At 40.4% G+C, this 12,807-nt stretch overlaps 1 protein-coding gene across 1 annotated transcript; it reads right to left on the reverse strand.

The window, feature by feature from the left end:
* Window positions 1-1,167: 1,167 nt before the first annotated feature.
* On the reverse strand, window positions 1,168-12,588 carry IKZF5 (IKAROS family zinc finger 5). Its single transcript, XM_063132775.1, has 6 exons — window positions 12,493-12,588; window positions 7,986-8,083; window positions 6,201-6,286; window positions 4,688-4,851; window positions 4,377-4,559; window positions 1,168-3,582 (listed from the first exon to the last, which is right to left on the reverse strand). The coding sequence occupies exons 4-6, from the start codon at window positions 4,818-4,820 to the stop codon at window positions 2,639-2,641; spliced, it is 1,260 nt and encodes a 419-aa protein (XP_062988845.1). The 5' UTR covers window positions 4,821-4,851; window positions 6,201-6,286; window positions 7,986-8,083; window positions 12,493-12,588; the 3' UTR covers window positions 1,168-2,638.
* Window positions 12,589-12,807: the final 219 nt, after the last annotated feature.

The following is a 12,807-nucleotide window of genomic DNA, read 5'->3' on the forward strand; positions in this document are numbered from 1 at the left end:
TCTTCAGCAGCATTCAGCTACCAACATTTGCCAAGACACTATAATGAAAAGGTGAAGATGTCCCCAATAAAGCTCCCCCAACTTACCTCAAGATGGTCTTGTGGGGAAGCCCTCTTCCTTGTCACATCCACTCATCTCCCCCTTACCTGCTCTGTCGGCCAGCATGCCTGTCTTTTCTCCTCAGCATAGCTGCTTTTTCACAGCCAGCTGAGAGTAGATCTGTATCTGCCAAGGGAAGAAATCGTAGGAACAGGGTTGGAGGGGAGATGTTAACTAGTTGATTATTGCCCTAAAATGTTAATACAAATCAGATTGACATACAGTTCATTTATAGAAATTTAATCATGACCCAGCTAGAATATATATGAAGGGAGTGGGCGCGGTTACAGCTTTAATTTAGCTGCATTAGTCAATTCAGCATCTCCAGCTCTGTATTAAAACATATATATATATATATATATATATAGGTTGTTTGGTGTCATGGTATACAATCCCAATCAAAGAAAAATAATGGGAATTTTGTTATTAAGTTTCTATGTGCAACATATATGGCACTAGAGAGCTGCAAAATGAATCTGGTGATATGGCATTTTAGAAAAACAAGGGAATTCTAAGGTTATTCTACTTAAAATACATCTATCAGAATGCAAACACTGAGTAGTTACACAAAAGTCTTAAGATACTGAATGTTAACTTAGAGAAAATGAAAATTAAGACCCCATACATTGTTGCTTCAGAAGACTTTTCCTCTAAAAGTAAAAAATTAAATGAAGGAAGAGTACTTTTATCTTTATCTGCTTTAGCCACAGTAGTGCCACCAGTGGCTTATCTTGCCCAATTCTGTTGTTTACCTGAGTACATAACATATTCCCTGCCTTTTATTAAGCTTTAGGGTCTTCATGGTGACCTTGTATAGTACAAGCATTTCAAAAAAAAGCAAACCCCCAGAACTCAAAATCTGGTCACTGTCAACAGTGTTACGATCAGAAATCTAAATGACAGCATAATTATATATAGGGTTGTATACAAACTTGCATTAATCCACTCTGAACAAAAGGGCTTTCCTGCCCCTTTCTCCTCACTACGGCCTCCTGTGCCTACCTCCCAGGTATTCAAATTGGACTTCAGTTGTGTAACTTTTGGATACAGTTATATGCTATTTGTGGGGGGAGGGTAGAATTGTACTCACCAGTGATGATTTAAGAGGGATTTTCTAACTCATGCTTCTATTTCAACTATTAGAGGGCTGCTCATCTACCAAAAATTCTGAAGATGAAGAGTTGTATACCGGACAGTTTTTCACACAAAGGCAAGTAGTTAGGGATGTGAAACAATTCATTAAATGCACTCTGTCATATCTGAAATAAATTGTATGTGCAGATTTACTTGTTATGTAAGAGAGCAGTATAAAGGCTACTCTTGGTTCTTTTGAAATAAAAAGATATACAATAAAAGTGCATTTCAAGGTAAGTGTTTCCCCCTGAATATTAAGGATTCATGTGCTGTAAAGCTAGCACTATAGCTTTTGCTAGCATAATTTTGTTTAAAGTGCCTATTTGTTTTCCTAGACAACAAGTTGGTTTTTAAGAAGGTTGACTACCTATGAATCTTATATCCGCTGCAATTAGTGATTCTTCATATTCACTTCTTGCTTTGTGAAATCCAAAACTATTGAAAACTAAAACATGGAATGTTCTGTTAGCTGCTGTTTACATTATTAGAATACCATTTTCAAAAGCAAATGCATTCATTGTTAAAATAACCCATGCTAGAAATGAATGGATTATCATAATCTTATAACCTTGCTGCTTCATTTCCATCAAGACATTGGTACCAAAAGGCAAAGGCAAAAACAGTACATACATCAGTATTTAAAGGCAATTATGTTATTTGTAATGCACTGCAAACTAGGCATGAAGATTATGGTACATCATTTTAACGTATTACCCATTTTGTTCTACCATTTTCTTTGCACAGTTTGTATAGATTTACAGACATTTAACACTAGGCACTGCTGCTTTGTATTTCTTAAAACAGGTCAGTATTACTGGAAGGCAGGTGTCTCTGTACCCTGTTTCACATTCTTCTTCTAGCTTTCCACATTATTAGTTTTACCACAGGAGCTTTGTTTTACTGCAACTACATTTTTGCTAGATTTCGGTTTTATTGTAGACATGAATTATTGGTTTACTTCTTATAAAAGATTTTGTATCATATTAGGGGACAATCATAGCTTCTACATTGATCATATTTGGGTGCATTATATGTGGCAGAATTACGTTGTGTGGGTTACTTTGCTGCACAGCTTAATGTAAAGGACTATAAGTTGTACTTGGACAAGTATAGGTCCAAAGACCCACATTATGTAATATTAGTCCCCATTTTGTTGCACATAACGATAATTTTGTTTTAGAACAAGTAATTGCATTACAAGCCTCATTTTAAGAACCAGATAAGGAATGCCAGCATGACTAACAAGCACTTCCCCAGCATGTAAAGATGTTTGCTTCCAATGTTAAATTGCTTAATTGGATTCCTCAAAGAGGACAAGCAACCTCCCCATTAGCAAGTAAGAGACAGACAACAATGTGTTTAAACACACACAAATAAATGAAAGCATACTGTAACTTGTATTCAATCAATGCTGGTTATGTTGGCCTCTGGCAAAATGGCAAGCAAAGTCATATTTGTTTTTACATTTGCAACCACATATGTTACACTGGAAAGGGTTTTCAAATCCATGACATCCCATGTGAATAGTATAAAGGATATTGTCAGCAAAATACATATCACAGTGCTGGCAGTGATGCAGAAGCTGAGGATCCTGAACTGGAAGAGTTGGTGCTGGAGTACTTGGCTGACTGTTACTTATGCTTGGAGTGCTGGCATGAGCACTGTGGTCACTGCTGGGACCTGCCACTGGACTATAGTTTCTTTGAGAATGTGCAGGACGAGGATCAGGGCTCGTAGGGGACGAGCTCTGAGGAATACTGGTTGACACAGCTGGAACAACAACTGGTGCAGCCGGTTGCTGCATCATAAAAGGCTTTTCATCTTGACATGGTACAACGTCAGGAGAGGGTGGGTTCTGGTTTTCAGGGGGCAAGCTAGACAACTGTCCTGCTAGGGTAGATAGCTGGTTTAAAGGGTTATCAACCATAAGATCTTGTGGGTCTCTTGGCAACCCACCAGTCTCTGTTGGTTTTGTCATACTTTCATATGCTTCAGTCTGAATGTTTGGGATTTCATGAGTGAAGTCGTTAAGGTAGTCTGGCTTCTGAACCACCATGGAAGGTGGACTCAAGTTAATTAGTGCTCTTCGGCTGTACCCCAAGTTACTGGTCTTCTTCTGCAAGACGCCCCACATCTTCTTGCTACTAAGGGAAGGCCTTGTACCCTTTATAGGCACCATTTTATGTTTGCGCCTGCGATGGTGAGACAAGTTGCTTCTGTCGCTACAGCGGAAGGAACACAATTCACATTTATATGGTTTTTCGCCAGTATGAGACCGCATATGAGCTTCCAGGTGACGTTCATAGGCTGATGCAAAGGGACATAAGTGGCATCTGTGTGGCTTCTCACCTAGAAGAATACAAAACAAGATGTTTTAATCATTGTTTTGTTTGGATGCTTTCTGCAACGAAGTAACTAGGGGTGAGTCACAGACTGAAACAAGGCACTGCAATCTCTAAAACTGATTCTTAAAATTTATCAGAGAAAAACTGATAACTGTCAAACAAAATGAACTGTCAAACAAAATGAATTTTCAAGTCTATATCTTGTAATCAGTAAGTGCTAGCAGGAACTTATGAGAGGACATTTGGCAATGACAAGTGCAAGAATCAATAAGATCAGAGATCAGGTGTCTACAGTGTTCTTATTTCTAGAACTAACAAAATCATTTCCCTAGGCAGTGCCACATAAACTATTTCATATGGCAGCATTCCCCAACCTGTTGTCCTTCAGATGTATTGGACCACAAGTCTCAGCAGCCCCCAGCCAGCTATGATAGCTGAGGGATACTAGGACTTGTAGTCCAATATATCTGAAAGACGAGGGTAAACCCGGTTAGGAACGCTACCATGTGGTTTCGTTTTCCTAGTTTTAGTTCCACCTGAACGTTAAAGGCAAGATCTACACCAGTGCTTTAAAATGGTTTATAACAGTTGGGGCCCAGGACACACTCCCTATATACTGTTTTCAAACTGTCATATCCTGTTTGGTGTAGATCTGGCCAAAGTTTACCAATTTCATTGTTGGAAAAATAAAAAGGGAGTGGGTGAAACTCCAACCTGGATAATGTAATATATGTCTGATGCAATAAAAGTTATGTGACCATTACCACATAAACACAAAATGTGCAGAATCAGTCATACCTGTATGAATTCTGATATGTTCTATGAGACGTGCTGTCCCTTTGCTGGCATAATTACAATATCGACACTTTAATTTTCCATCAAAAGTTCTTTCAAACCCATCTACTAAAACTCCTGAATTTTCATCCAGTGAAACTTCAACTGAAGGATGATCTAGTCCATTTTGATCACCTTCTGTTCCTGCTGTAAAAAGTAACAGTGACATCAATATGCACACAGAAATTTCTTGCTGTGTCTTGTAGTTATCCCACAGATTGGGAAAGGTTAAAAGTGTCGCTCATTGAAATAATTAAGCAAAAGTTTTAACCTACCTCCTTGAAGAGTTTCTGCTTCTTTATCCCCACTAACAGAGCCTGAAATCATGTTCACATGATGAGTTTGCTGAGTCAGATATTCCTGAAAATCTTTTACAAAATCCAAAGGTTCTGGTTTCTTTTCACCCATATTCACACTACGACTTCACAATGTTGCAGGCCTAAAACATAAAACCAACTTAGGATTCACACAGAAATAAAACAGTATTTCAAACTGTTAGTGATTTGTTGCTTAAAGATCATTTTTTAGCATTGCAACTACCCAATGGGTTAGAATGAGATAGTGACTTTGTTCACAATCAAATTAAGCCACTGAGGCTTAACAGCCATGCTGCGTGGGTTCAAATGACACAACCAGCTGAGCCCAGGTGAATAGGAAAATGGTGGCCAGCAGGTACTCACGATTAAAACAAGCCACGGTGGCTTATTTCAGTTTGTTTGATCATGCGAACCAGCACAGTGACTTCTTAAGGCCAGCCAGTGAATTTAAAAGTAGAGCTGGAAATTGGCCAGGGTTCTCATATCAAGTCTAATCAGAATGGGTTGGATCCAAACTGAGTCATGCTTAGAATAGATGCACTGAAATCAATAAGACTTAAGTTAGGCATTAGCATGGCTTAGTCTGGATCTAACCCTATGCCAACATATCCAATGGATTTAATAAAAGCCCAATTCCTATACAGTTCATGTTAAGATCATGTTCTACTCGTGTCACAGAAGTCTTTAAATACCAGGATGTTGTTTTTCCAGAAGTCACTCTACACATTATCAGTTTAAGATTTCTGCGAGTAAAAAAAAATTAAAAATTCTGAACCAAAAATACAGAGCCCCAAGAAAATATTTTGGCATCTAGAACTTGATGTTTTACAATACAATTAGAAGGAAAAGAAAAGATACGCAAGTACTGAAATCCACAAATATTCAATCTACTAATCACTAGAAGCTTTACTAAGATACATTTCAGTCCAGCTCAGGTGGCTCCTTTTTAAACACCCCCCCCACACACACACATAGAACAGTAAAAATGGCAGGTTGTGTTTTGAGTCATTAGATTTATTTATGAAAATCATTTCACTCTTCTGGTCAGAGAGTATGCTCAGAGCAGCTTGGAAACAACATTTAAACCAGTATAGCAGAAACATAAACAACACTCAACAGCAATAAAAGATTAGGTTAATATTAGAAGCCAATTTTTACAATATTCACAGTCTAGCAAATTCCTAGCTCCCACAACTTGCTTTCCAGCTCTATTATATAAAAAGGAACCCAGTGAGTAGACTATCCACATCTGCTACTGGTTTTGTGCAATTTGTAATTATTTGGTTGCCTTTTATGACTACAAGGATTCAATCAGCATGTACTTAACATCTCTGGAATTTTGTTTTATTGACTACCGTTAAGAGAAAGGACGCAGAGACTATTTGCCCAATGATTAGACCTGGATAAAAGCTTTTAAAGGCAAGATCTCTAAGAGCAACAGCCTTTCCGTAAAAACAGTCACAGGTCATACCTGAATTTTTCTTTCATGTAGAAAACATTCTGAACTCTTCTTCCTGGCATCAGACAGGAGACATGGGAAAGTGCAACAAATGTGCTCTAACAACAAAAAGAAAAAGCACTTAACTACTTAATAACAAATTTAGGTATATCTAACCTTTAAGATAGTCCAATACCATATATAAAACTAACAGAAGCACTTCAGTTACTCATTTTACAGGCTTATTTTTGAGAACAGCCCTTTTATCCCAGTCCTTAAATTCCTTTATTTCTTTCAATAAAGGCTTCACTAGTCATCTCAACAATCACTTCTGAAAGTCATTTTTTTCTAAACACTACACAAAACAATTCTACCAATAGGTACCTAGTCACTTGAAGTTTTAAAATCTCAGACATCTGAGGAAAGTGATTTGCTGACATGCATACTTGTTTTAATCCCATTGATTTAATTAGGACAAAATACATGTAGTTTACGGAAATTTGCAGTGAGCATTCTCCAGGCAATTAAGATATACAAATTGCTTTGCTAGACCTGATCAAAGAGGCCCATCTATTCTAGCATCCTGTTTATAAATTGTGGACAAGATACCCTAGCAAGCAACAAAGGTACTCACACAACTCAGGGACTAGTGATAACAATTACCAAATTATCACAAATGGAGGATGTTGATATATGCCTCTAGAAGTTTCATTTTTAGCTTAAAATGCCATCTAAACCTGTTGACATCACCACATCTTGCAGCAGTGAGTTATTTAAGTACTTTTTTGTCTGTTCTTGAACTTGCTGCCAATCATTTTTGCTGGAGAAATACGCATTCTAGTATACAGAGGAAGAAAGTAGTTTTCTTTATTTACTTTGTAAATTTCATTAATCTCTATCATGTCCCCTAACACATTAATTTTTAAAGGCTTCCTTTCAGGTGTCAACTTTTTTGTTGAAAGACCGACTTGTAATGCTTTATAACAATGCTTTATTTTCCAATGAGGAAAATACATGCTTTTGTAGGTCTTATCATGATGCATCAATTATTTCACTTACTACTGGTGTTGCAGTAGGTGGAAACATTTCGCAAACATATCCACAAATAGCAAGAATTTCCATTATATTGCCTACTATAATGACCCCACATCCAGGGACAAAGGCAACTATGTTAAGAAAGATTAGATTATGTATATAGAAAATACCATTTTCATATTTCCTCAAAAACTCTGGATGCTCATCACTATTGCAAGATAATGCCTCCTACTGTCTCCAAAGTTGTCTCCCAGTTCTCTGAAGGCATGATTGGAAAACACTGGGGGGGGGGGGGAAACTAGCGGGACTTGCTTATTTCAAATATAATTTTCACATTCTTTTGAAATACAACTTTGAATCCAGTTAAAACTAAGAATGACCAATTAGAAATAACATTAACACAATGTTACTGTGGTAACCCCACTGTGTAGGTGTAGATATTGGGGTGTTAAAACCATTTTGTGTGTTTCACTGACAATTACCCAGGGTTAACACACCCAGAGTATATGAGGAACTATGAGAACAAGTTCACAGTAAACCTAAGTCTGAGATGAATGCAATTAGAACTAGTAATTTCTTAAACTGAATACCTCCCAACTAATCCCCTCTATCCTCCACCCCTCTCCCAACTATCAAAAATGCCGCCGCCACCCCTAACTTCTCCAGCCCATTCACATTAACTTTCTTGCTGAATTCCCTTCAAATGCAGCCCCAAAACAAGGGTCATTACAGCATAATGAAGAAAGAAAAATATCCTTAAAAACATATACAAAGTAGATTTACCTTAAATCACAGAAACAGACATAAAAAATCCACTCTTGAAATGTATGTTCCATCATATACAGAAATATGCTTTTCTGATTAATGCCTTTCCAGTCAGTCTGCAAGGAAATGAAATTAGGACACATAATTGTATTAAAAACTAAATTTGCTTTATATACTTTAGCAGATTTATATTCTACCTTTCTACCAGTTAAGTGGAAGTCCACTTTGGAACATGTTTGTTGTCAATTTCAGAGTTGGGGGTCTTTCCACATTGACATCTTCTACTCTAGAAGAAACAGATCCTGTGCCAAATGTTTATGTAATGGCCTAGGAGCAGTAGCAGAACATGGAGCAAACCCTTTTCAGAAATACACCCCCGCCCCCAATACACAGACTTTTGGGAGCAAAGCAGATAACTCCTACCACGCAATTCTTCCCACTGAGAGGTGGCTTCATGGCTTAATATATGAATTAAAATATTAAAATATATTTTACAAAGTCTCCCTTCCCCTCCGTTTTATCCTAAGAACCTATGAGGCTGGCAAGGCTGAGTGCGTGATTGGTTTGACATCATTTAAAGATCTTCATAACTTCCCTTGTTTAGCTCATCTGATAAAGGGAATTCAGACCACTCCCTTCACATGTGCCTTGAATGCATAAAATGTTTTTCAGGGCCACATGGGGCTCTACATACATACCTTTGTATGCCTATGGAACTCCTCCACAAAACCGGGGAATTCTGATTGGTCCAGGATATCCTATCTCATGAAACTTTACATGCACACACATAGGGCCTCTTCTCTTACATGCAAATACAGAGGCCTCACCAAACTTGGACTTCCATCAGCTTCTTAGAGGTCAGTCAGGAGTGGGCAACCTGTGGCCTCCAGACGTTTTGGCCTAAAATTCTCATGACCCCTCACCACTGGCTATGATAGCAAGCGCTGATGGAAGATATCGGACAAAACATCTGGAGGCCACAAGCTGCCCACTTCTGGTTTAACTTGACTTGGATTCCATTAGTCAAACATTGCAATGTGGAGGGGGGGGAGTACTTTGCACACTTACTGTGCAATTCTATGCATGATTACTCAGAAGTAAGTCCTACTGTGTACAACACACGCGATACATCACAAATGAAGAAGTTTAATCATTCAAATTTCATGTTGGTAGCATAATTTCATATCCAAAATTCCTATCAAATTTAATGCAGAAAATTTGGTTTCTCTCAAATATTATATCAACATGAATAATCCCATACATTCTCCAACGAAAAGATGCCCATGCCTAGGAAATTTGAGGTTTTTTTCAAGCCTGCTCACATTAATACCTTAAAGTCTTGGAGTGACAAAACAGCCAGCATGCAAAAGCCTAGATATGTACAAAAGGCAAAACAAAAGTGCACTAGGGAGAAGATCAACATTTTGCCCATCAGTAAACCTCCATAACAATATATTTGTTGCCTTATTTTCACCAGCAAACTTTCATCCTCAGTACAACAGCAGGGTTAGCAATGCTGCAGGGTCTATAGCATTATCACTGTTTGTTTAGAGAAGTGCCACTGTTTCTCTGGTTCTACTAATGCATGATAACATATTATACATAGCTAACAGTGACACACCAAACAATATAAAGCACTTAAAATTCAGATAATCACATTACAGAGTCCATAGCAAATGCTTAACTCCTCTGTACTGTTTTACTGTATTAATTACAGAGTAGAGGCAATAACTACCACCTTATATTGTTACTCTTGTCTTTGCTGGCAACACCTAACCCATTTCCCCATCCTTACAGATCAGGTCAGTAAGGCTGAGAATAAGATGTGAATAAGAAAGACCCTATTTGGAAGTTTATTCCTAATGCTGTTAACCTCCCAGAGAGCTTCGGCTATGGGGAGGGATACAAATGCAATAAAATAAATAAATAGCCCGGAACATTGCACTATGAATAAGACCAACCCTATCAGAAGATATTACTTTGTCTTCTCCTCTCTCAGCACTTGTTCACAGTTACCTTGCCTATATAATCCAACAGTTTTACTGTCACTCAGTTCAGAGGATAACTTTAAATAAGAACAAAGATAATGATAAGGGGTAACCAGTGTTCAGAAGGCAGTTGGAATAGAACACAGATTTTTCACTCAACAGAAATCCGGAGATGGGCCACTCTGTTTGGCCTCCACCTCTTCAAGCCCCTGCAAAGCCTGCCTCCTGGCTTGCTGCTTTTTCTTCCTACCATACCAGTCTTCTCCAAACAATACGGAATGCTTTTGCTAAACTCCTACTTCTCTGCTTACTATGCCTGCTCTGGTCTGCTTGCACTGGCTGCCTGTATGTTTCCGAGCCCAATTCAAGGTGCTGGTTTTGACCTTATAAAGCCTTACACAGCTTGGGACCACAATACCCGACAGAACGCCTCTCCCGACGTGAATATACCCGGTCACTACGTTCAACATCTAAGGTCCTCCTCCGGGTGCCTACTCCGAGAGAGGCTCGGAGTGTGGCAACGAGGGATATGGCCTTTTCAGTGGTGGCCCCCAGACTGTGGAATGATCTCCCTGATGAGGCTCGCCTGGCACCAACGCTGCTATCTTTCCGGCGCCAGGTTAAGACTTTCCTCTTTGCCCAGGCATATGGTGGCACATCCTAATTACCCACATGTTTAGTTTTTAATCGGCTTTTAATGCTTTATGTGTGTATGTTCTGTGTTTTAGTGTTTTAAATTTTGTATACTTGTTTTTACCTCAATTTTAGAATTTCTGTAAACCGCCCAGAGAGCCCTGGCTATGGGACCGGTATATAAGTGTAATAAATAAATAAACTTCCTACGTATCAACTACAAGGTCCTATTACTCATTTTTAAAGTTATCTAGTGCTCCGCCCCTGTGGGCTGCTTCACGTTACATTTTTATGTGTACAAGGTATTTTACATGTGTGCTTAAAAATGATATGTGTATGTGACAAATATAGGTACACCCGTTATGGAATTGGCTGCCCTTTTATTTTTTCATATACAAATTAGGACAAACCTAGGTCTAGATCTTCTCTATGATTGCCCTTCACACCCCTTTCCCATTCTATACAAGCTCATCCACAGTAAGGCATTCTGTTAATCTCCCTTTCCAGTCACTATGCCTTTTTGTCATGCGGCGCTTGTGTCTAGTGCAATATTCCTTCTTCTCCCTATTCCTTATTAAAGTCCATTCCTCTAATGCAGGTTTCCTTGAACCATCAGACCTCAGCTTACCCACAGCCCACCACCACCTAACTAGACATAACCCCAGCTCCACAAGTCAGATGTCTCCCACCCCTATTTCAGTCACTGCTGATCACGAAAGGGACAGGGAGAGCCCTACCACTTTTAAACTGCGGGCAGCAATAGTAGCACTAAACAAACCATAACATCGAAAGAGCCACGCTGGATGCAGCATTCTGTTCACACAGAAACAGAATGGCCAAAACAGAGTGGCCAAACAGCTGGCTGTGGGGAGCCCACAAGTAAGACATGCAATAACACCCTCTGATTCATGTTCCCCAGCAAGTGGTGTACATAGGCATACCGCCTCTGATATTGCAGGTAGCATATAGCCATCAGGACTAATAGCCATTGATAGCCTTCTCCTCCAGGAACTTGCCCAATCCCCTTTAAAAGCCATCCAAATTGGTGGCTGTTACTACATCTTGTAGTAGCAAATTCCATGATTTAATAATGTGCTGCACAAAGAAGTTTTATCTGTCCTGAATCTGCTCTTATGGGAGAGGGAGAAAAATGTTTCCCAGTCCACTTTGTGTACATCATGCATAACTTTGTACACCTCTAGCATGTCTCCCCATTTCCCCGCTAAGCTAACACTTTGCACTAGCAGTCAGTCCTCTGTCCAAATTTCAGCATTTTGAGGGAATGCAAAACAGCTCAAGCGTCCACTTTTTCTTCTTCTTCTCTCTCTCTCTCTTTGCCATCTCCACACACATCCCCAATGTTCACAGGAATGCAGTCTTTCTAGATGGCCACCAGGGTGACGAGATGCATCGGAAGAGAGGTGTGCCTGGCTTTCACAGTGTGGAAGAGGGAATTTCAGGTGCCCGCACTCCCGGGGCAAGGATGATCTGCTGAGATTCTCCTTTTTGCAGATGCCGACGAGGAAATACAGCAGGCGCCCCATCCTCCGCTGTGTGGGGCACCGTCTTCCTCCATTGACCCACAGGGAGCGACGCTGCAGACCCACCTCGGGGCAGTGGTGGGTGACAGACTCTCTCCTCTGTCCACGGCCGTAAGAGACCCACCCAGCCCTCCTGGGCAGCGAACGAGCCCCTTTCCCCTGGACTCCCGGCGCCATTCCTGGCACGTTACCTGCCCTGCCAACCTCCACAAGGTGGGCTTGGCCGGTCTCCCTCTCTCCCCAACTCTTAACTTAGGCAGCGAAGAGCAGGAGTAAAGAAAAGGCACCAAGCAGGTCCCCTCCCGCCGCGGCAGACGAAGGAAGGGCCTCCCCGGAGTAGCGCTGGCTCTGTCCCTGACTCACCTCCGCGGCACTTTGCAGCCTCCGTTAGCCCCGACTCCTGTCGCGACCGCCTCCATGTTTGTTGTGTCTCCCGGAGCCCCGACGTAACCGCCGTCCTTTCCTTGTAAAGTCCCGCGAGAGTTTAGCCAGTCACTCACCCGGGCGCGCGCGCGAGGCGTGCGCGGCTCTCGTGGAGAGTCCTTTAGATGAGAAAGATTGCTCCAAAGAGATAGCCGTCTTCATGGTCTCGTAGTGACATTTCCGGTTCTCAATTGCATCCGGCAGGCTCTCGCATAAGCAGGACAAGAACAGAGGAAATACAATACGAAAGAAAAA

The sequence above is a fragment of the Elgaria multicarinata genome, chromosome 8 (assembly GCF_023053635.1).
Source record: "Elgaria multicarinata webbii isolate HBS135686 ecotype San Diego chromosome 8, rElgMul1.1.pri, whole genome shotgun sequence".
In the NCBI taxonomy this organism is placed as follows: domain Eukaryota; kingdom Metazoa; phylum Chordata; class Lepidosauria; order Squamata; family Anguidae; genus Elgaria; species Elgaria multicarinata.

What these genes read in the sequence shown, in the direction of transcription:
- IKZF5 (XM_063132775.1), bottom strand. Translation starts at nt 4,820, where the DNA reads ATGGGTGAAAAGAAACCAGAACCTTTGGATTTTGTAAAAGATTTTCAG. An exon ending in AGCAGAAACTCTTCAAGGAG is followed by an intron (nt 4,560 to 4,687) that starts GTAGGTTAAAAC and finishes TACTTTTTACAG; the next exon opens with CAGGAACAGAAGGTGATCAA. An exon ending in ACATATCAGAATTCATACAG is followed by an intron (nt 3,583 to 4,376) that starts GTATGACTGATT and finishes GTATTCTTCTAG; the next exon opens with GTGAGAAGCCACACAGATGC.